The sequence below is a fragment of the Pristiophorus japonicus genome, chromosome 17 (assembly GCF_044704955.1).
Source record: "Pristiophorus japonicus isolate sPriJap1 chromosome 17, sPriJap1.hap1, whole genome shotgun sequence".
Taxonomy (NCBI): Eukaryota; Metazoa; Chordata; class Chondrichthyes; family Pristiophoridae; genus Pristiophorus; species Pristiophorus japonicus.
Window position 1 is genome coordinate 118149233 of NC_091993.1, and position 24522 is coordinate 118173754.

Sequence of the window (24522 nt, forward strand, 5' to 3'; positions counted from 1 at the left end):
CTTGCAGCTGTCGCGCCGCAAAGATCATGTCCGTTGTGCCCCGTAGGGGACGAAATCCGCACTGCGACTCCGGGAGGAGTTCCTCGGCCACAGGGAGAAGACGGTGGAGGAGGACTTTCCCAGGGGCTGGTAACGGGAAAACTGTTGGTGACCTGGGCTCTGTATTTGGGGACTGGACTGGACAGTGTATTTTACGCTGTATGGGGTGGGGTTTTGTGGTGTATCACCGACACACTGTGAAGAATTGGCAAGGGGCCGCTGGTGAGCGGAGTGACTCCTCCCCTGGGTTCACACACACTCACTCACTCCCCGCTCTCACCGAGCGCTGTCTTCCGCGGCCGCTGAAACTTCACTGTCTGAACTGCTTTCCGGGAAATCACATGCGCAAGGGGGTGGGCTGCTACACTGAGAAGAGTCGCTGGTGAATGTGTGTGTGTGTGTGTGTTGCGCGCATATTGTGCGGAGCCGCTGAGCGATGTGCGCTGTGATCGCAACCTTCCTCAGGAGCCACCCAGCATCTCCCTATGAAGGAGCCGGCGTCACTCTGCAAACCCCAGGTAAGCAACAGCTCGCCCGGCGGAGACCTCAGCCACTGCTGGGGTGGGGGCTGTGATTTAATGAGGGGGGAACTTTATTGTTGAAGTTAATGCAAAAATAAAATCCCACTTATGGCAGCAGAGGAATTGCAATGGGGCTAAGTCAGCCTGAAATACTGAGTATAAGGCAGGCAATTATCCGATTTGAAATGCTCTTTCCAAATGCGCATCCTGATCTCTGATCTACTTTCACTTTCAATCCAGTGAGTTTTTCCCTCTGAATAGCGACAGTTCTCTCTTCAGCATTATTTTACTTTACAGGATTTCAGCTATTGAGTTAGATCCAGCATTTATTTATTTATATATATATATATAGAGCATTTCTTCTGATTCCTCCTTTCTCATTTTGTGACTGCAGCTCCCCGGGGCACTGGCCAAGCGAGCGCTCACTCCTGACTCATGTATAGCCTCGCAGTACAGGGACAGAAACCCAGGGACAGCGCATCAGGGTCAGTGAGGCAGATCTGCCTGTGCCGGATTCACTACCGGTTAACCTGACCCTCCAGTCTCGCCTCTCCCGGTCATCATAGGCAGTCCCTCGGAATCGAGGAGGACCTGCTTCAACTCCCAAAGTGAGTTCCTTGATGGCTGAACAGTCCGATACGAGAGCCACAGACCCTGTTACAGGTGGGACAGACATTAGTCGGGGGAAGGGGTCGGTAGGGCTGGTTTGCCGCGCGCTCCTTCCGCTGCCTGCGCTTGGCCTCTTCACGCTCCTTGCGTCGAGACTCCAAGAGCTCCACGCCCTCCTGGATGGGGTTTCTCTATCTCGGGCGGTCTGCGGCCAGGGTCTCCCAGGTGTCAGTGGTGATGTCGCACTTTACCAGGGAGGCTTTGAGGGTGTCCTTACAACGTTTCCGCTGTCCTCCTTTGGCTCATTTGCCATGAAGGAGCTCCGCATAAAGCATTTGCTTAGGGAGTCTCGCATCTGGCATGCGTACAATGTGGCCTGCCCAGCGAAGTTGGTGGAGTGTGGTCAGTGCTTCAATACTGGGGCTGTTAGCCTGGTCGAGGCCTGGTCCCGGTAAGCACAGGAAGAGGAACACTTTCGCACACATGGCTAGTCAGAAATCACCTGGCAGAAAGTGGCTGCAGTTTGTTAAGAGGTGCCAGACAATGTTTACAGTTGAAACAAGCTCTGGGGGGGGGGAGGGCTTGATGCTGATTCATAGTTTACCTATGAATAAACTGTCTTGTCAAAGGGTTCAAGTGAGGAGCCCTCTCCTGTGTGTGTGTGTGTGTGTGCATTTGAGAACCTTGTCTGAAACCCTGACGTCTTCAACTTCACAGCAATACCAGCTGATCGTGAAAGCGTGGGTCCTTCATGTTCAGCATGAATACAACACGAAAGTATTCAATCCTCTTTATGCTCTTTACTCTCTCATCCTGAACCTGCGGAGAGATGCGGATAATTAGATTTTTACGGGGCGAGATGGGATCTGGAACGCACTGCCTGAAAGGGTGGTAGAAGCAGGTTCAATGATATCTTTCAAAAAGGAATTGGTTAAATACATAGAATTTACAGCACTGAAACAGGCCAGCTTGTCCGTGCCGGTGTTTATGCTCCATACGAGCCTCCTCCCACCCTTCTTCTCAACCTATCTGCATATCTCTTTATTCCTTTATCGCTCATGTATTTACCTAACTTCCCCTTAAAGGTGCTTATGCTGTTCGTCTCAACTGCTCCATATGGTAGCAGATTCTAACCACTCTATAAATCACTTTAAAGAGGTTTATCCTGCATTCCTTGACTGTCTTTAATTTATGGCCCCTAGTTTTGGAATCCTCCACAAGTGGCAACATCTTCTCTACGTCTACCCTAGCGAACCCCTTCATAATTTTAAAGAGCTGTATCAGGTCACCCATCAGCGTTCTCTTTTTACGGAGCCTGTCCCTGATACCTGAAAAGGAAAAATCTGTAGCGCTGTGGGGAAAGAGTAGGAGTGTGAGACTACTTGCATAGCTCTTTCAAAGAGCCAGCACAGGCACGATGAACCCAATGGCCTCCTTCTGCTTCGTATCAGTCTTTGATTTTCCTATTTATCTGGCTGCAGGTGTGAGGACTGCTATTATTTTCTTATACCAGCACAATCCCCACATGTGTGGTGTGTTAGCTGTGGTTCAGTGGGTAGACCTCTCGCCTCGGAGTCAGAAGGTTGTGGGTTCAAGTCCCGCTCCAGGAACTTGAGCAGAAAAATCGATCCCAGTGCAGTGCTGAGGGAGTGTTGCACTGTCTGAGGTGCCTCTTTTTTGGTTGCGACATTAAACCGAGGCCCCATCTGCTCTCTCAAGTGAATGTAAGAGATCCCTTGGCACTATTTCGAAGAAGGGTAGGAGAGTTATCCCCGGCGCCCTGGCCAATATTTATCCCTCAATCAACGTCACTAAAAACAGATTATCTGGTCATTATCACATTGCAGTTTGTGGGAGCTCGCTGTGCGCAAATTGGCTGCGATGTTTTCTACATTACAACAGTGACTACACTTCAAAAAGTATTTCATTGGCTGTAAAGCGCTTTGAGACATCCTGAAGTCATAAAAGGCGCTATATAAATGTAATTCACTTTCTTATGATGTTGCAATCTTGATGTGGAATGGGAGAAGAATTTACATAGAATGTACAGCACAGAAAGAGGCCATTCAGCCCAACAGGTCTATGCTGCCGTTGGTGCTCCACACACGCCTCTTCCCACCATCTCACCCTATCAACATAACCTTCTATACCTTTCTCCCTTACGTACCTATCTAACCCCCCCTTGTAGTGTATCTGCTTCATGGGTTATTTGCTTAAAAATTCACAGCCACACATTTGCAGTAAAGAACTAGCTGGTTCATTAGCAAAGGGGGTGACCTGATATATAGCTGTCTTTAAGATTATGAAAGGGTTTGATAGGGTAGACGTAGAGAAGATGTTTCCACTTTCACGTAAACCAAAACTAGGAGCCATCAATATAAGATAATCACTGATAAATCCAATAGGTAATTCAGCAGAAACTTCTATACCCAGAGAGTGGTGAGAATGTGGAACTCGCTGCCACAGGGAGTGGTTGAGGCGAATAGCAGAGATGCATTTAAGGGGAAGCTAGATAAACACATGAGGGAGAAAGGAATAGAAGGATGTGATGACAGGGTTAGATGAAGAGGGGTGGGAGAAGGCTCGTGTGGAGCATAAACACCGGCACGGCCTGCTTCTATGCTGAACATTCTATGTAATATAATTCTATGAAAGCGGAGATTCAGAACATAAGTCAAGAATCATATGTCCTTACTGTAATATGCAATGTAGAAGCCTCGCCTTCCTACATACTGTTAAACATAGGGGGATGTAGGTGTGATTTATAATGCTAACTCATTGTAGGATTTGAAATTACTTTTACTTTTTATTTGCTCAATGAAGAAGAACATCGGTGTTCAAAATGTAACGCTTTTGGGCAGTCGACTTTAATCAACCACACCCAGATCAGCTATAGCACGTGCAGATGATCGAGGAAGCTTTCTCTAGTCTAGCACTAAAACACACTTAACCGCAACCTCAGAAAGAGATCCCTACACCACCTGTGTTAACGTTTCAATTTAAGGGTGTAATGTATTTGCTTTATGGGTTCTTTGCTTAAGAATTCACAGAAACGCATTGCTATTAAGAACTAGTTGGTTTATTAACAAAGGTTTAATAATCACACTACACATTACCAGTTCGTCCACTAGGCTCACAACTGCACGCCTCATTGTGGATGACCTAGACCCAACTGGCTGGGGTTTTATTGAGTCTTGTGAACATCACATGACTGGTTAAACCAACCACAGTGCAACAGCTCTACAACTCTTTTGGTTGTAAACGATTAACCAATAAATCAAGTGCCCCCTTTGGTGGGGGGGGGAACACTTCAAACATTTTTCAAGTGCCCTTTTTGGGTTTTTTTTTTGCAACAACAGCTCTACACATCCTATGAGCATACTCGCAGGTGCATACATTACAAAGGGAAAACTAGTTAAACACACAAGGGGGAAAAGAATGCAGGGTTATGGTGATAGGGTGAGATGAAGAGAGGTGGGAGGAGGCTCGTGTGGAGCATAAACACCGGCACGGACCAGCTGGGATGAATGGCCTGTTTCAGTGCTGTACGTTCTATGTAATTAACAGGCCCAGGCTGTGAAGATGAAAATCTATCCTAATGTGTGTAAACCAGGAGTGAGGATTAAATGATCTGGTACGATGCCCCCTCATAGTCATATCGTCTCTTGACAATCACTGCCTAGGTTTTAGCATTGAAAGTGGCCCCTTGGGGAAGGCAACAGAGCTGGTACACTTAGACTCCAGTGTGAATCAGCACTCTCACGAGAGGAGGAGAGAGAAAATACCATGCTCAACCACCTCATATTCTAACAATGGTGTTTTATTACTCTGGAAAGGATGTGTCCTCCCCCTCCCTTCTCTGCAAAAGCTATCAGCTGTTGTATGATATCGATGTGTTTTATCTCTGTGATCTCCTCCAGCCCCACGACCCCAACGAGATGTCTGCGCTGCTCCAATTCTGCCTCTTGAGCATCCCTGATTATATTCGCTCCACCATTGGTGGCCGTGCCTTCTGTTGCCTCAGCCCTACGTTCTTGAACTCCCTGCCTAAGCCTCTCTGCCTCTCTACCTCACTTTCCTCCTTCAAGACGCTCCTTAAAATCTACCTCTTTTACCAAGCTCACCTGCGCTAATTTCTACTTATGCGGCTCGGTGTCAAATTTTTTAATACTGTTGTGAAGCACCTTGGGACGTTTCACTACGTTAAAGGTGCTATGTAAAAAGAAGTTGTTGTTGATATAATACATGTGACAAAGGTGCACATAGCTCACAACTGGAAGGCATTATTTTTTTCAAAGGAATTCAGTTCGAGGTTTAAGATTTTTTTTTCTCAGCAGTAAAATCTGAAGTTTATGCATTATAGTTCGCCCACTGGTGAGACTGCAGCATCCTATCTTTTAATCCCTGGAACCTGGGTTCAGATCCAACCCCGGACTGATAGGGTGAAAGTTTTTGCAAGCTGTCAGATTCCTAATTAAAATGTGACTGAACAGTCTCGTCTCAGCTGATTGCGGTGTGCGGCTGGAAGAACAAAAAAGATGGCCACATCTTGGCACAAATGGACATGTTCAGGAAATCGAAAGGTTAACACAGCTGGGGTAGGGATCTATTTCTGAGGTTGCGGTTAAGGTGTGTTTCAGCGATAGAATAGAGAAAACTTCCCCAATCATTTGGTCATGCCAGGGCTGATCTGGGTGTGGTTGGTGGTTAAAGGGACTGCCCAAAAGTGTTACATTATATTCTTCCTCGTTGAGCAAATAAAAAGTAAAAGTAATTTCAAATCCACAATAAGTTAGGATTATAAATCACACCCACGTACATCACCCCCCTCCCCCCCCATGTTTAATAGTATGTATAAAGATGAGACTTCTACACTTCATATTACGGTAAGGACATTTGATTCTTGACTGGTCACCTGAGTCCTTGCTTTCCTAAAATTACTTTACATGGAAAGTACAGCAGAGAAACAGATCATTCAGCCCTGCTGATCTTTTTCAGTTTATGCTCCATACAGACCTCTTCCCACCCCTCTTTATCTACCCCCATCGACATATTCGTCTGTTCCTTTTTCCCTCATGTACTTCCCCTTAAATGTACCAATGCTTTTCGCCTCAACGACACCTTAGGAAGGATGTGAAGGCCTTCATGAAGGGGCAGAAAAGATTTACGAGAATGATTCCAGGAATGAAGGGCTCCAGTTATGTGGGTAGACTGGAGAAGCTGGGGTTGTTCTCCTTGGAGCAGAGAAGGTTGAGAGGAGATCTGATAAGAGTTGTTCAAAATCATGAGGGGTCTAGACCAGAGTAGATAGAGAGAGAAAATGTTCCCATTGGCAGAAGGGTCGCGAGCCAGAAGACACAGATTTAAGGTGATTGGCAAAAGGACCACAGGCGACATGAGGGAAAACCTTTTTTACGCAGCGAGTGGTGAGGATCTGAAATGCGTTGCCTGAAACGGTGGTAGAGGCAGACTCAATCGCGGCTTTCAAAAGGGAATTGGATAAGTAACCTGAAGGAAAAGAATTTGCAGACCTACGGGGAAAGGGCGGGGGAGTGGGACTAGCTGAGGTGCTCTGGCAGAGAGCCGGCACGGGCTCGACGGGCCGAATGGCGGCTTCCTGTGCCGTAACCATTCTATGATTCTATTGTCAGAAGTTCTGTTTTTTTGGATGCAGTGTTGAACCGAGGCCCTGTAGATGAAAAAGATCCCGTGGCACTCTTTGAAGAAATGGGCAATTTCCCTGGTGACCTGGTCAATATTTATCCCTCAACCCACTTGAGCATATCAGAAAATAAGGTCATTTATTCCATTGCTGTTTCTGGCTGTGCTGACTTCACTGCAAACATACTTAATTGCCTGTGAAGTGTTTTGGGATGCCTTGAGGAAGTGAAATGCACTAGAGAAATGCGAGATCTTTCATTCTAAACTCTAATAATGATCACTGGACTGGAGCACTTCAGAATACTTTCCTTCTTATAAAGGATGACTTGCAATTGCACCAACAATTGTGTCATAAAGGAATTGTGTAATAATAGATCATGTTGCAACAGTAACACCTTTGTACTTGTGTTGGATGCCAGTGGTCGGTATATTTTTCTTTGGTCTAACATGAGCTGAGACAATACATAAACCACAGCACAATTATTATCTTTGTCGGCCAATGTGGCACTGCCACATCGGGATTTCTGATGTAGATTGCTCCCTAACAATCCATGAATTGATCCCTATCCGAAGGTTTCAACAATTCCTCTATAAGGCAGTGCTCCTTTAACTTGTTGGGCTAGATTTTCGGTTTCGAAAATGGTAGTTTTACGCCAAAATTATTGTTTTCGCTGCGCTACCGTTTTTAGGCCTAACTTTCGGCCTTTCTGCATCGGTAAAGTCGGCATTGCACGAGGATTCGCGGCGCAAACCGCGAGTTTTGGCAACTGTAGTCCGAGGCCTGGGGAGGGGGGGAAACAAAAACTAATTGCAAAAAACATTAAAAAAAAACCCTTACCTACTAAATCACTGAGAAGTAATTAAAAAATAAGAACTTTAACTTACCTTTTTGCAGGTTTTCATACCGCTGCTGGCAGGGCTCCACCGACAGGTTTGACCCTGTCGGTATTCTGGGCGCGACGTACGGGTCCGGAGAGCGCCGAAAGTACAACGGTTACTCAATCCGCGGTGTTGCACGTCAGCGCTCCTCTCCCCGGCGGTACGTGGAAGCGCTGCCTCAAAGAGGTCACCGAGGATCCTGCCGACCGGGTTTTCGCCGCGGAGGGTCAAAGTTCGCCCCAAACCCGGTCACAAAGTCGGCGAAAATCTAGGCCGTTATCCGTTTCCATTCACTTCCATTAGAAGCAGGATAGAGGTCTTTATGATTATGAAAGGGTTTCATAGATAAGATGTAGAGAAGATGTTTCACAGTGGTGGCAAGACCAGGCCTCGGGCCCATGAAACTAGGGTCGTCACTAGTAAATCCAACAGGGAATTCTGAAGAAACCGACCTCTTTACCCAGAGAGTGTCTAGAATGTGAAAATTAAGTACCGCAGGGCATAGTTCATAGAATCATAGAATGGTTACAGCACGGAAGGAGGCCATTTGGCCTGTTGAGCCCATGCCGACTCTCAGCTAGTCCTGCTCCCCCGGCCCCCGGCCCTTTCCCCGTAGCCGCTGCAAATTTTCGGATACTTATCCAACTCCCTTTGAAAGACAAGATTGAGTCTGTTCCCCACCGCCCTTTCCGGCAGTGCATTCCAGATCTTGCTGATGTCCCGCAGTGGGACTTGAACCCACGACCTTCTAATTCAGAGGCGAGAGGGCTACCATTGAGCCACGCTGTCGCAGATTCATTGGGAAGTTAGCGCTTCCAGTGGCGCAGCACGTTTATCCACTGTTGTGCTTCATATTTTGTGGGGTTACTAGAGGGCACGTGATAATTGTAAAAGTCGAGACCTTCAAGAGGGAGAAAGAGAAAGCTGCTTCTCATTTTTAAAGTTTATTCCCAAGCAGTTTCGTACCTGGTTGTAGTTAATATTTTAATTGCACAGCTCCCAGCAGATGCCTTCTGATTGTCTTTATTAAATCACAAATATGACGATTCCCCACCCCCTCCACAACCTTTCGCTCCAGTTCCTGACATTTTAGTTAGCAGTGGAATTCGGAGCAAAGAGAAGCTGCAACACTATGGGCCCAAGTTTCCACAGGATAAAAGACGGGCGCCCCTCCGAGCTGGGCGCCCGTTTTTCGCGCCTAAAACGGCGCCGGAAAAAGAACTTGCGATTCTGGAGCGCCCTGCAGCTCCTTGTCTGTTTGGCGCGGCGCCCAGGGGGGGGGCGGAGCCTACACTCGCGCCGATTTTGTAAGTGGGAGGGGGCGGGTACTATTTAAATTAGTTTTTTTTCCTGCCGGCAACCCTGCGCGTGCGCGTCGGAGCGTTTGCGCACGCGCAGTGTGAAGGAAACGTTGGCACTCGGCCATTTTTGCAGTTCTTTGTAGCTGTTTAATTTTTAAACATTTTTTAATAAAAGCACATTGCCATCAGCACTGAGGCTTCCTGCAGCCTTCTCACTGTCTCCTTCCCACCCGCCGTCTGGAACGTCTCCCCCCCCCCCGCTGCGTTCGGTCGATCGGGCCCGCACTCCCTCCCTCCCGCCCGCCCGCCATCGGGAACGGCTTCCTCCTACCCCCCCTGCCGTCGGGAACGAACGAACGAACTTGTGAGGCTGGCTGAAGCACTTTCACACAGGTAGGAAGATGGTTTATTTAATCTTTTCTTTGCTTATAAATGTTTATTCAGGTTGGATTTATTTGTATAATATTTGTAGAAGTATAAATAAGGATTTATTGTAGAATTTAATGAGTTCCCTTCCCCCCCTCTCCCCCCCGCCCCCACCTCGTTCTGGGCGCCTAATTTGTAACCTGCGCCTGATTTTTTTAATGTGTAGAACAGGTTTTTTCAGTTCTACAAAAATCTTCACTTGCTCCATTCTAAGTTAGTTTGGAGTACGTTTTCACTGTGGAAACTTTGAAATCAGGCGTCAGTGGCCGGACACGCCCCCTTTTGAAGAAAAAATTCTGTTCCAAAGTAGAACTGTTCTACCTGACTAGAACGGCAGAAAATAAAATGTGGAGAATTGCGATTTCTAAGATAGTCCGTTCTCCGCCAGTTGCTCCTAAAAATCAGGCGCAAATCATGTGGAAACTTGGGCCCAAAAAATTAAATAAATCGTTGGAGCTCTACTTGAAAAAAATACAGAATCTCAGGAACAGCCGCATTATCCTCAGATTGTCTCAACAATAGCTTCTATTTACAGTGACTATAGTGTCAGGAAAATCCCCCAACGCCCAAGTATGTGGAAAATGTGCGCCAAGTCAGGATGTTGGAGATTAAGAGGCATGATTAGCAGCTTGATTGAAGAGGTGGATTTTGAGGAGAGTTTTTATTTAAAGAAGAGCGAGGTGGAGAGTGTTATCAGGGAATTCTAGAGAGTACATGAGAACATAAGAAATAGGAGCAGGAGTTGGCCAGGAATGGTCGATCCTGCTCCACCATTCAATAAGATCATGGCTGATCTGATCATGGACTCAGCTCCACTTCCCCGCCCGCTCCCCATAACCATTTACTCCCTTATCGTTCAAAGATCTGTCTATCTCCGTCTTAAATATATTCAATGACCCAACTTCCAAAGCTCTTTGGGGCAGAGAATTCCACAGATTCATAACCCACTAAGAGAAGAAATTCCTCCTCATCTCTGTTCTAAATGGGCGGCCCCTTATTCTGAAACTATGCCCCCTAGTTGTAGATTTCCCCACAAGGGAAAACATCTTCTCTGCTTTAAACCTGTAGTGCAGGAGCCAGGCAGCTGAAGGCCCTGCCACCATTGATGAGGAAAAGGAATGGTGGATGCACAAGAGGTTGTAGACAGAGAAAGTGTTTGGGAGTAGGATATAGGACTGGTGGGATCATGGACTCATAGATGTTTATGGCATAGATGGAAGCCACTCGGCCCATCTTGTCCATGTCGGCCGACCCAGCCTAATCTCATCTTCCAACGCTAGGTCCGTAGCCCTGTAGGTTACGGCACTTCAAGTGCACATCCAAGTACAGGTGCAGCATCCATAATCCGGAACACTCGGGACCGAGACCATTCCAGATTCCGCTTTTTTTCGGACTTTGGAGCGTCTTTCTGACGTCACGAATCCGGAAACCCCCGAGCCCAGGTTCAGGCATTTCCAGATTTTGGAACACCAGAAAGGGGGGGGGGGGGGGTGAGGTAAGAGGGGGGCCTGCCGAGGAGGAGCTGTTCTGGCGGGCGGGGCCGCCGAGGAGGAGGTGGGTCCGGATTCCGGAACATTTTACGGATTCCGGATGCCGTTGCCACCAATCGGTCCTGATTCTGGAACTCCGGATTTTGGACGCTGCACCTTTTTAAAATGCGGTGAGGGTTTCTGCCTCTACCACCCTTTCAGGCAGTGAGTTCCAGACCCCCACCACCCTCTGGGTGAAAAGATTTCCCCTCAAATCCCCTCTCAACTTCCTACAAAGCACTTTAAATCTATGCCCCCTGGTTGTTGACCCCTCTGCTAAGGGAAATAGGTCCTTTCTATCCACTCAATCTGGGCCCCTCATAATTTTTTACACCTCAATAAGGTCTCCCCTCAGCCTCCTCTGTTCCAAAGAAAACAACCCCAGCCTATCCAATCTTTGCTCATAGCTAAAATTCTCCAGTCCTAGAAACATTTTTATAAATCTTCTCCGTACCCTCTACAGTGAAATCATAGTGGAGGTTATGAAGATGAGGAAAGGGGGTATGGGTTCAGAAATGGGTAATATTACTCTCTAACATGACTTCACTGTCTCTAATTAACTCTGTCCTATGCTACATTGTTCTGTACTTCGATTCCGAAAAAATTCAGTTTCACTTTTACTATGCAGCCAAGTCCTTCACAAGCCCTTCAGCTAACAGCAATGTGGAACAAGATTGGGCACAGATTCAATAGTGGATAGGCAAGAGAAGGTCATTTTGCCTTTGTTCTTATTTTGGCCCCCATAATTAATTTTTAAACATCCAAAATTCCCGTTCAAAGCTTAGAGTCAAAGAATAATTTAGACAAGAAGTGGGCTTTAAGTCCCACTCCTGGGACTTGAGCACAGAAATCTAGGCTGACACTCCCAGTGCAGTGCTGAGGGAGTGCCGCACTGTCGGAGGTGCTGTCTTTTGGATGAGACGTTAAACCGAGACCCCGTCTGCCCCCTCAAGAGGACGTAAGAGATCCCATAGCTCTCTTTTGAAGAAGAGCAGGGAAGCTATCCCCGCTGTTCTGGCCAATATTTATCCCTCAATCAACATCACTTAAAAAACAGATAATCTGGTCATTATCACATTGCTGTGTGTGGGAGCTTGCTGTGCACAAATTGGCTGCCACGTTTCCCACATTACAACAGTGACTACACTCCAAAAGGTACTTCATTGGTTGCAAAGCGCTTTGAGATGTCAGGTGGTTGTAAGAGGCGCTATATAAATCAAAGTCTTTTTTTCCCTACCAGACAGTGCTATCACAGCTCGGCCAGAATAAATATCAGCTGCTGCCTATCAATCTAGTAGTCGTGGTGCTGTACTATCCAAAGTCATGCTCTGTGAAAGTTATTGGTTTGTAATTGGCCGGCAATATGCTTTGAACAAAGCAAGCTTTATCTCAATGTATTGTGTTTATCATCAGTGCAGTCCAACATGGCATTGATTATCATAGCATATCTTGGTGTGTGGGAAAATAAGAGATTTGCCCAATTCCTGTTCGGCTGATTAGTGTCCATTTTTTTGTCTGTCTTACTGGCAGTTTGTGTCGAAATCTCTGGCAAGTTGGCGCTGTGTTTTTGCCCATTTGGCTCTCTCCTACTGGCAGTTCGATGGGGCTGTTTATTAAAATAGATTATTTTTCAGAAAATAATATTTTGAGATACAGCATATGAGTAATTTGAGACATATATGGTTACGTGTAGCATGCTTGGGAGCGACAGGTGATTTTGGACCAATGGCCAATGTTCCCGCTAAGCTGCGCTTTGTTCTGCGTGGCCTGTTCCTTTAATGCGTGGTCCCTTTAAATGTCTGCGCATGCACGGTATTCACAGTGTAACAGCCAGTGAGCGGCCTGCGCGGGACCCTTGAGATTACTGCGCGGCCGCGCACCTTAGCGGGAACATTGCCGATGGCTCTCAAAGCTTTCCACCTTTGCTGTTTTTCCTCGTCTGGGTCTGTTGCAGATTAAGATTAATTGATAAAGATTGATTGCTGTGGTTAGTGAACAACTCCATTATCATTGTATCATGTGACTACCCTACAGGGGTACGGTAGCATTGTGGTTATGTTACTGGACTAGGAATCCAGAGAACTGGGCTAATTGATCCAGAGACATGAGTTCAAATCCCACCACGGCAGCTGTTAATAAAATAAATCTGGAATAAAAAGCTAGTATTAGTAATGGTGACTATGAAACTAAAGGATTGTCAGGAAACAAAAACATTTAGTTCCCTGATGTCCTTTAGGAAACAAAACCTGCTGTTCTTGCCCAGTCTGGCATGTATGTCCAGACCCACAGCAATGTGGATGACTCTTAAATGACCTTGCAAGCCACTCGGGTGTACCAAACCACTACAAAGGAGCAAGGACTGCAGTGGCTCAAGAAGGCAGCTCACCTCCACTTTCTCGAGGGCAATTAGGGATAAGCAGTTAACAGCACTGTCGGAGTACTTTCACAGCATGGACTGCAACAAAGACAGCTCACCTTCTGAAGGGCAATTAGGGATGGGCAATAAATGCTGGCCTTGCCAGTGAGACCCACATCCTGTGAACAAATCCTTAAAAAAGGTAAACTAGGTGGATCTTGGTCTTTTTGTATCTCTAGCAATTCCTGTGTTCATCTCTTACTGGGAATGTGCTTGTGCTCTCAATCAGAGGAATAGGAGCCATCATCACAAAATTATACATTTTTGATAACAAATAACTCCTGTTCTTTATATTTCTCTCTATATTAATATATGAAAATTCCTGAACAGCACGCCTTTCCTGCCAGCTTTTCCAAGTTAAATTCCTATGTCTACATTAATATATGTGACCCTGTCACCATCGCCCACATCGAATAAAAAGCCTGCAGTGCTACCACTGACCAGAAGATGGAATTACAGCATTGCACTTTTTAATTCATTCACAGGATGTGGGTGTCGATGGCAAGGCCGGCATTTATTGCCCATCCCTAATTGCCCTCGAGAAGGTGGTGGTGAGCCGCCTTCATTGCAGTCCATGCTGTGAAAGTACTCCCACAGTGCTGTTAGGGAGGGAGTTCCAGGATTTTGAGACAGCACTGATAAAGGAATGACAATATACTTCCAAGTCAGGATGGTGTGTGACTTCGAGAGAAACTTGGAGGTGCTGGTGTTCCCATGCACCTGCCGCCCTTGTCCTTCCAGGTGGTAGAGGTCGCGGATTTGGGAGGTGCTGTCGAAGAAGCCTTGGCCAGTTGCTGCAGTGCATCTTGTAGATGGTGCACACTGCAGCCACGGTGCGCCGGTGGTGGAGGGAGTGAATGTTGAAGGTGGTGGATGGGGTGTCAATCAAGCGGCCTTCTTTGTCCTGGATTGTGTCGAGCTTCTTGAGTGTTGTTGGAGCTGCAACCATCCAGACAAGTTGAGAGTATTCCATCACACTCCTGACTTGTGTCTTGTAGATAGTGGAAAGGTTTTGGGGAGTCAGGAGGTGAGACACTCGCCGCAGAATACCCAGCCTCTGACCTGCACTTGTTGCTACAGTATTTATGTGGCTGGTCCAGTTAAGTTTCTGGTCAATGATGGCCCCCAGAAAGTTGATGGTGACTCACTTTCATCCTAATGCAATCATACCAACTAACAACACACAAAGTTGTTTTATGCAATGCTCATGTAAAGTTTCTGTCAATGTGGCATCAAACATTGAATTCTTTATTTTGAACACTTTGCGTTCTTGGACAGATTTGTGTGCACCTTTGGAAGTTGCTTAATGAGTTGCAGTGAATGGTGAGACAAAACAGTACCCTCGTAATGGTCATGTGAAAGGAATGGCTTGGGCACTATCGGGATGCTTTGTGGTGTTGGCATGGGGTGATGCCAACCTGGCACATTATGTGGCAGCTAGGGTGTACAGCTTTAAGTGAAATAAATCTGGCCATGGTGAGGCCATCCCTGGCCTCCCAGGCATCAATGTGGTGCTGATGCCCTGTGTCCTGTGCAGCATCAGTTGAGTGCAGAGAAGGTTGGTGGTGGTGTTGGTGCTGCTGGTGTGCCTGGTGATGCTGGTGTTGGGGCTGATCGTGGTGGCATTCTGAGGACCAAGGTGAGAGAGTTTCGAGGCACCCATGCTGATGGAATAGATGGCAGGTGAAGCAGAGATGACAGAAGTGGATCTGTCAATAGTGGAAGAGGTAGTAAGGCCAGATTGGATGGAGACCTGTAAAGACTTGCAGCATCCTGAATCTGTGGTGGAAATGCAGTTTAGAGAAGCTCGTGGTTAAGGGAAGATATCTCAATCAGCTGGGAGCTTAGTCTTTACATTTGAAGCTGTCAACTCATTAGCTGATTCAATGGCTACTGATCTCCTACCTCAGCACCACAGATGAGATCTGGGCACAGCAGGAAACTGGTAGGCGAGCTGTCAAATTCAAACAGCTGGGGAAAAAACATTGATAAGTGGCTGTGAACAAGCCATGAATGATTTTAATTGTCTCCCCCACCGCTGCCTTTTGGGCCTGCTCAGCACTGGCAGAACCGACATGGGGAAAGTCCAGTGTACACATTTTGACAGCGGATTCCCAACATTTAAAGTTTAACAGCTAACATCTGTCTTGCTCATTTCTTGACCGTTCAGCATTATGTCTTGAATATTTATCGATTCAAGAGGGATTGTGGAGAAAAATAATTTCGATGTGGTATAATTATCATAGTAATAGTTGTTACTGCAGCTTTTAGGGTTATGGCTTAAAACAATTGTCATTGTATCCCGTGGCGGGTTCTGCTGGGCATCACTGTAACCTACTGTGACTCGGGGATTAAAATGGTGTTGATTGACATCCACTTTGTCCTATGGATTGACGATATCCCTCTGTCCCATGGGATAGGTGATTATCGGTGTCCACTCTCTCCGAGAGATGGCATTAGGCATTAATGGACACACCATGGGTTAGAAGGGATGCCATCAGGGAAAGCCACCCCTGGAGCTCAGTGTAAGTCCACGGTTCTGTGTTAAAATGAAGTTCCTCAATATGCCACATGTTACTTCCCCTATGGGACTGATGAAAGAGAATGACGGACGGCCTTTTCTCATTCCTAGATTTTTATCACCTTTATATATTTGAACATACCTCCACATTTCTAGGGCAATATCTGAAGGCATCCAGTGACCCCCAATGAATAACTGAGAGACAAAGAGCAACAGTGTTGTATCGATGTGGAATGTTGGCATTGCTGTGTAAGAGGGTTGGTCCATGTTTATCAGTATTAATTCATGCTACTCCAAACATAAATAATCTTGGGCTGCATTTACACTGCATCTGTAACATTGGCAGCATAATGTAAACCTGGAGTCAGTGAAGGAGCTGTCTTGAGAATGAAGCAGATTACAACTCTTTGGGGCTGAAATTGCCCACCGCTAGGAACGGGGCGCACGGACCCTGTTTCTGGTGTTTTTACCGGCGCAGTGGAGGAGATGGCCTCTTGAGCGAAATTCAGCCCTTTGGCTATTTTTTCTCGGCGGACCGGAAGTCGGTCATGATGGGGGCAGTGGTGCAGTGGTGAGCGCACTGGAGGGGCGAAAGTTGGGGGCGGGCGAAGCGACCGTCGCTGGTAGTCATCAGCGTAGCGCCGATGACGTCATCATGGCGCCACGTCACCACGGCTGTCCCCTCCACTTAAACAATCGCGCAGGCTCTCCCCTTTAAGCTCGGTCCACTGGGCTACCAGGGAGGGTTTTGGCCGGGCCAGGAGGTGGGGTGCCAGGCTGCCTGCTGGCGGCCCGGCCGAACCATGGGACATAATTGTCGCCCCGACCTGGCAGTCGGCCGACAGAAATAATTACATGGCGGAGACGGCAGTGCGCCCTCCCCTTTAATGGGAGCCATGCCGCCATTTTACAAGTGCAGCCTCAATTACACCGCCAGAAAAAAAGTAGGTTTTGGCACCGCCCGGCGGGAGGATATTTTTTTCGGCGGAATTACGCCGCCGGTGGTGGTTGGGGGTGGGGGCGGGGAACATCAGCGGGGCGCACTAAGGACGGATCGGCGGCAGGGGAGCGGCAGGGGAGGTGGGGCTGGGGGTGGGGAGGGAGAGCAGGTCACCGCCGGGATACCGCAGGAGCGGAATTTTTTAAATGGCAGCCATTACACGAAAAATCGGCGGCCATTGCGCTCGGCAGCGTGGCTACCGATTTCTGGCGGTAACAGGCCTTAAGGGAAATGGGCAATTTTGGCCCCTTTGAATCATGCCAGGGAATTGCGACACACCAGTTATGGCGTTTGGACTGTATCCACAGGAGCAGTGAAGGCTGAGACGATATTTAATAGATTTTTTTTTTAATTATGAAGGGCTTTGATGGGGTGAAGAGGGAAGTGATATCACCTGAAATCTCTTCGAGGCTTCTTCCACTTTGCCCCCTAAACATCAGTGGTGGCTCAGCAGGAAGCTCCGGTTTTCTCCGGACAGGAGGCGAGAGGGTGTTAAATTAGACCCCAATAAGTTAAATAATCTCCCTCTGCGCTGTAAACTTCGATGGTTCCCTCCTCCAGTTGTAGCGCAAATTTTGCTTTGTAAACTTGTTTAAGAGTTAGACAAAGCACATGGCAGGAAAGATGTGATTGCACTAGAGAGGGTACAGAAGAGCTTTACAAGGATATTGTTGGGACTGGAGAATTTTAGCGATGAGGAGGGATTGGATAGGCTTGGGTTGTTCTCTTTGAAATAGTGGAGGCTGAGGGGAGACTTAATTGAGATGTATAAAATAGATAGAGTGGATATGAAGGACTTATGTCCCTTAGAAGGAAGGTCAACAACCAGGGGTCATAGATTTAAAGTCATTGGTAGGAGGTTTAGAGGGGATTTGAGGAGAAATTTCTTCACCCAGAGGGCAGTTGAGGTCTGCAACTCACTGCCTGAAAGGGTGGTAGAGGCAGAAACCCTCATCACCTTTTAAAAAGTACTTGGATGTGCACTTGAAGCGCCGTAACCTGCAGGGCTACGGACCAAGAGCTGGAAAGTGGGATTAGGCTGGATAGCTCTTTTTCGGCCGGCGCAGACACGACGGGCCGAATGGTCTCCTTCTGTGTCATTAAAGGTTGGCATGCAGGTACAGCAGGCGGTTAAGAAAGCAAATGGCATGTTGGCCTTCACAGCGAGGGGATTTGAGTACAGGGGCAGGGAGGTGTTGCTACAGTTGTACAGGGCCTTGGTGAAGCCACACCTGGAGTACTGTGTACAGTTTTGGTCTCCCAACTTAAGGAAGGACATTCTTGCTATTGAGGGAGTGCGGCGAAGGTTCACCAGACTGATTCCCGGGATGGCGGGACTGACCTATCAAGAAAGACTGGATCAACTGGGCTTGTATTCACTGGAGTTCAGAAGAATGAGAGGGGACCTCATAGAAACGTTTAAAATTCTGACGGGGTTAGACAGGTTAGATGCAGGAAGAATGTTCCCAATGTTGGGGAAGTCCAGAACCAGGGGACACAGTCTAAGGATAAGGGGTAAGCCATTTAGGACCGAGATGAGGAGGAATTTCTCCACCCAGAGAGTGGTGAACCTGTGGAATTCTCTACCACAGAAAGTTGTTGAGACCAATTCACTAAATATATTCAAAAAGGAGTTAGATGAAGTCCTTACTACTAGGGGAATCAAGGGGTATGGTGAGAAAGCAGGAATGGGGTACTGAAGTTGCATGTTCAGCCATGAACTCATTGAATGGCGGTGCAGGCTAGAAGGGTCAAATGGCCTACTCCTGCACCTATTTTCTATGTTTCTATGTGCCGTAAACTTCTATAATTCCCAAGTGATTGGGCTTCCTGGGGAAGTAATTTCCATGTGTGTGATTGACTGTGTCTGAGATTGTGCCTGTTGCTTTGTCCTTTCAGTGGGAAGCCCATTGTTTCAAGCTTCTATTTTTTTTGAAGCAGTAAATGCCATGAGTCACTCCATTCGCACCCATATTTGCATTCCGTGTTTTTGAGACACTTGCAATCTGTTGGCTGATTGAAGAAGGCACGCAGAAAGCATGTGTGTTAGGAACACGTGCCGAGGAAGATGAACAACGTTCCAAAAAATAAGCACGTTCAAAAAAAGAAGCACGTTCTGTGATGCCTGTTCACAAAAGTGAAGTTTGGGCCCAGTGATAGAGTGTAGGAAGACCATTCAAACCACCTAGCCAATGATAACCCTTTCTCTCCCACCCCCACCCTCCCGCTCCCCCAACGCTTCTCCCAGCCCACCTCCACACCCAGTCCCTGTCTCCTGCCTAGCATTCTCACTAGATGAGTGTTTGCTGTTTGTGACTGTTCAACAGCATAGTTACTGTTAATTGGGACCAGACTTTTGAAGATTTGAGGCCTTTCTGCCATCACAGCTCAGGAAATTGCTCAAGACAAGGATTACATGGAAGAAAAATCAAATTACAGATCCATGTTGAGAAAAAAAACAAGACTCAAGCAAAGCTCGCAATAAAGTTGGCCAGAGTTGTTCTATTGAGCTTGGATTCATTCCAAGCAATGAATTGTTTAACTCATCCATTCCGGTTCTGAGAGGATGAATGCATTTTGGAGGGTTTGCTGTTTCGGGTTAACTCCTCACCCACCCACACCGGGAAACTGCCCGTATGCCGCCCGGGATATTCCGTCCATTTAAATCAATAGATAGAAATTCACGGAGCCACTCCCCGATAGGGGCAGCTGTCAGCATGCCCTCAGAGAAAGTCAGTCCTCCAAAGGCTGGTTTTGAGCGAACAATCTGGCTGACACTCCAGTGCAGTACGGAGGGAGTGCTGCATTGTCTTTCGGATAAGACGTTAAAACGAGACCCCGGTCTCCCCTCTTGGGGGGGGGGGCGTGAAAGATCCCGCGGCACTATTTTGAAGAAGAGCAGGGGGTGTTCTCCTGGTGCCTTGGCCAACATTCATCCCTCGACCAAAACACATGAAATGGTCATTTATCTCGCTGATGTTTGTGGGGGGGGGGGCCTTGCTGTGTTCAAAATAGCTGCCGGGTTTGCCGCTAAAACAACAGTGGCTACATTTTAACTCACTGGCTGTGGGGCATCCTGAGAATATGAAAGGCGCTATATAAATGCAAGTCTTTATTTCAAGTCTTTTTTATAAAAGCTTAAAACAGTAGGGACAAGGAAAAGGACACGTAGCTAATGAGGTCGATGATGTACCTACTCTTATCAGTACTCAAAAGGAAGTGTGCAAGCCCATGACTGAACGTCATGCCTAACTTGGTTGCTGCATTTGAAAACCAAAAGAATATTTTTTGCCGTCGATCCTTCACCAGCGTTTTTTTGCAGGTTAATTTGCTCAACTGACGTGGAACAGAGCGCGTTTTCTGGCTGTGTCATTTGCTGCCATCGTGCAGAAGGTTTTGCAGTTGATTGTGGGACATTCAATCCTTTGTTGTAAGGTAATGGCCAATGCTCCAGACTTGCAGTAAGCGGGGAAATGGTAACTGCGTCGTTCTAGAGGGAGCTAAGCTTTATGATTTCAAAGTGATGTTGTGAGGAAGAGAAACGGAGAGAAGAAAGCCAGTGTGCGTGTCTGTATGCGCTCGTTCTCTTCCAACATAACAAAAAAAACAGTTTGTCGGGTCGTTATCACGTTGCTGTTTGTGGGAGCTTGCTGTGTCAGATTGGCTGCTCCTACGTTACAATAGTGACTACATTCCAAAAGTAAAGCGCTTTGTGACATCTGGTAGTCGTGCAATAAATGGATATATAAATGTAAGCCTCTCTTTCTCTCTGCTTATTTCTCTCTGCAACCAACTAAATTCTTTAAAAAGTTCTCTGTGGCCGTGATTGCAGATGAACCTGTGGTTTGAGTAAATTTGCAGTCAAAACTTCATTCCAAACTTTCCGCCAGGGATTATATTTCATATATTCGGATATAATTTTGTATCATCACAGAAGGGACATTTAATCCAGGAATTGCTGTTGGTAATCCTCGCTGGGAAACCATTCACAGTATCTCCTGCCTGTTGTTTTCATATATGCGTTAACCCTGACAGCAGGCAGAGGAATGACATACTGATGCGTTAGGTTAGAAATTGCACGCCGTTGCGCCCATTTTACGAGCAAACAACAGGTGCAGCTGGACCCCATTTTCTGGGAGCAATGTCTTGCACCCCTAAGGACCCCACCTCAGACCCGAAATTGGGGTTGAGCCGTTTTTTCAGGCGTCTGGGATGGCCGTCCAAAGCAGGCATGAGGCCGCTTTGCGTATGTTGCTGAGGGGGGCCTAATGCCTGTTTTAAGTCCGGTCACGGAAAGTGTGCTGCTCCGACCGGGGCAAGTTACGGGCCTGCTCTGCTGACATTTTTCCAGCTCCATGGCATGCTTGCCAACTTAAATCACCACCCCCAGCACCCCCACCACACTGTAGATTCCCCGAGCTGGGAAGTCTAGAACAAGGGGTCACAGTCTCAGGATATGGGGTAGGAAATTTAGGATTGAGATGAGGAGAAATTTTTTCACTCAGAGGGTGGTGAACCTCTGGAATTCTCTGTCACAGAAGGCTGTGGAGGCCAAGTCACTGAATATATTTAAGTAGGAGATAGATAGATTGCTAGAAACGAAAGGCATCAAGGAGTATGGGGAAAAAGCGGGAATATGGTGTTGATCTAGAGGATCAGCCATGATCATATTGAATGGCGGTGCAGGCTCGCAGGGCAGACTGGCCTACTACTGCTCCTATTTTCTATGCTTCTCTGTAGTCTTCCCCCATCCCAGTATTCCCTCTATTTGCACGGGCATGCGTGTTTTTTTTTCTCTCATTTAAAAGCCGGTGAACTGGTGCCCCGGCTGTGTGGGACCTCCAGAGCACTGAGCAGCTTACAGGGAACACTGCCCCACCCCCTCCCCCTCAGGTGAACCGCACAAAATTCATTAACGGGGAAGAGTAAGCTGTCTGTGACAGGCTGGGGGAGGGGGGGGGGGGTGGTGGTGACCTGATATATAGCTGTCTTTAAGATTATGAAAGGGTAGACAGAGAAGAGGTTTCCCACTTGCAGAGGAGCCCAGAACTTGGGGTCATAAATATAAGATACTCACTAATAAATCCAATATGGAATTCAGGAGAAACCTCTTTACCCAGAGAGTGGTCAGAATGTGGAACTTGCCACCACAGGGAGTGGTTGAGGCGAATGGTATAGATGCATTTAAGGGGAAGCTGGATAAATACATGAGGGAGAAATGAATAGAAGGATATGTTGATGGGATTGGAAGAGGCTCGTGTGGAGCATAAATACCGGCACGGACCTGTTGGGCTGAATGGCCTGTTTCTGTGCTGTAAATGCTATATAATGCTATGTAGTTTATGGCTCGGGGTCTAACAGCACTAATCCTTGTAAAACTGGAGGCTTCAAGTTAGCAGAGCCTGCGTGTTCCATTCATGTCACTGCAGAGGAATGTATTTTTTGTCGATTTATGAACATCCCAACAGGCTTTGAGAAGGAAGCTGTGACTCTTACAGAGCTCTTCGCCTCTCTCATATTTTCCTGCTGTGTTTCATGTCGGTGGCAGACACTGGACTTTGCTCAAACACAGTGACACAAAACATTTGTAAAAGACATACTGGGGTTAACTCAGAGAGAACACATAGGGAAGGGGAGGATTCCTCCGAGGGAGAGCAACCTTGTATCGGCTGTTGTGTAACTAGCAAGTGGGTAAGGGTTGAGCACTGGTTGATCTATTGACCACATAACATTGCCTAGTGTACGGAAAGCTAAAGAGAGAGCTTTTAAGAACATAAGAAATAGGATCTGGAGTAGGCCATTTGGCCCCTCGAGCCTGCTCCGCCATTCAATAAGATCATAGCTGATCTTCTATCTCAACTCCACCTTCTTGCACTTTCCCCATATCCCTTGATTCCCTTAGTTCCTCCAAAAATGAACCGACCTCTGCCTTGAATATATTCAACGACTGAGCATCCACAGCTCCCTGGGGTAGAGAATTCCAAAGATTCTCAGCTCTTTGAAAAAAATTCTCTTCAATCTCAGTCCTAAATGGCTGACCCCTTATTCTGAGACTGTGACCCCTGGTTCTAGACTCCCCAGCCAGGGAAACATGTTCTCAGTATTAACCCTGTCAAGAATTTGATATGTTTCAATTACATCACCTCTCATTCTTCTAAACTCTAGGGAATATCGGCCTAGTCTACTCAATCTCTCCTCGTGGGCAATCCCCCCCATCCCAGGAACCAGTCTGGTGAACCTTCGTTGCACTCCCTCTAAGGCAAGTATGTCTTTCCTTAGGTAAGGAGACCAGAACTGTACACAGTACTCCAGCGTGTGTCCTCACCAAACTGCATAACTGTAGTAAGACTTCTTTACTCTTATACTCTAATCCCTTTGTAGCAAAGGCTAACATATCATTTGCTTTTAAAGGGAACCTGCCAATGGGTTCAGTGTGAACAGTGGCGTTACCAGGTTCAGTTGCTGCAGTACGTCAGAGAAAATGCTGGAAATATTCAACGGGTCAGGCAGCATCTGTGGAGAGAAACAGAGTTAACGTTTCAGGTCTCTGACCCTTAGTTAGAACTGGAAAAGTTCGAGATGTAACAGATTCTTAAGGAACCTCCACCCATATTTTATTTTTCCCTTTCCTCCTTTTTTTTTTTACAAAACCCTCCCTTTTTTTCTCTTTCCCATGGCAGCTGAGGATGATTCCCCATTCACACCTGATCTAGACTCATCTTTAGTTTCCTAGCTTGTACCATTACCATCTCATTTTTGCCCATCATCCCTTTAGTCTCTCTAATCTCTCCTGCCTTCCACCCTATCACCGACCTTCCCTTTTGTTCTTTCCTCCCCTCCCCCTTTCACTGCCCCTGCACTTGCTTAAGAATCTGTTACATCTCGAACTTTTCCAGGTCTGATGAAGAGTCACAGACCCGAAAATGTTAACTCTGTCTCTCTCTCCACAGATGCTGCCTGACCCGCTGAGATTTATTTCAGCGTTTTATTTCAGACTCCAGCATCCGCAGTGTTTTGCTTTGTGCTGCAGTACCTCAGATTAGCCGAGGGGTAGGGGGGGGGGGAGCGGTGGTGGGGCAACTGAATTGATGTTAGGGTCTCCAAACTACGGTAGGGGGAGTGGGGGGGATGAAGAATCAGCCCTGGGTCCTCCCAGCCCTGGTCACTATCCAGTGAATCCGGCAGAAATGTGTTCATGCTGAGCCGAGGATCCTTTCTCAAGTGTGATGACACACACGGGAATATGGCCCCATGACACCCGCTATCCAGATAGGTACGCACGAGGAGCATTCTTGGCTGGTGAGCCAGAGCATACCTCACCTGCTTCAGGAGAATCGGAATAAAACTGGGGGCAACCTTCTGTTTAGAAAACAAAAGTAGATCCTTGTCCTGGAGTCATATTTGACTCTGAGATGAGCTATCGACCACGTATCAGCAGCATAACTAAGACCGCCTACTTCCACTTCAGTAACATCGCCCATCTCCGCCCTTCCCTCAGCTCATCCGCTGCTGAAGCCCTCATCCACGCCTTTGTAACCTCTAGACTTGACTATTCCAGCGCACTCCTGGCTAGCCTCCCACATTCTACCCCACATACACTCGAGGCGATCCAAAACTCGG

The 24522-nt window shown here is 47.1% G+C and overlaps 1 protein-coding gene across 6 annotated transcripts in view; it reads left to right on the forward strand.

Moving 5' to 3' along the window:
• The first annotated feature begins 305 nt into the window (after positions 1-305).
• The window catches only part of LOC139228053 (uncharacterized), a 63818-nt gene continuing 39601 nt past the window's right edge, over positions 306-24522 (forward strand). The window contains exons 1-2 of one of the 6 annotated variants that reach the window (XM_070859200.1): positions 307-557; positions 23068-23161. Coding sequence is in view for 1 of the 6 variants with exons in the window: in XM_070859199.1 (XP_070715300.1) it covers positions 525-557 (33 nt within the window). In the remaining 5 variants the exon portion in view is untranslated. Of the gene's footprint in view, positions 558-14035; positions 14055-20159; positions 20338-23067; positions 23162-24522 lie in introns of those variants that run through there. The other 5 variants (XM_070859202.1, XM_070859201.1, XM_070859199.1 and 2 more) reach the window with 5 other exon arrangements.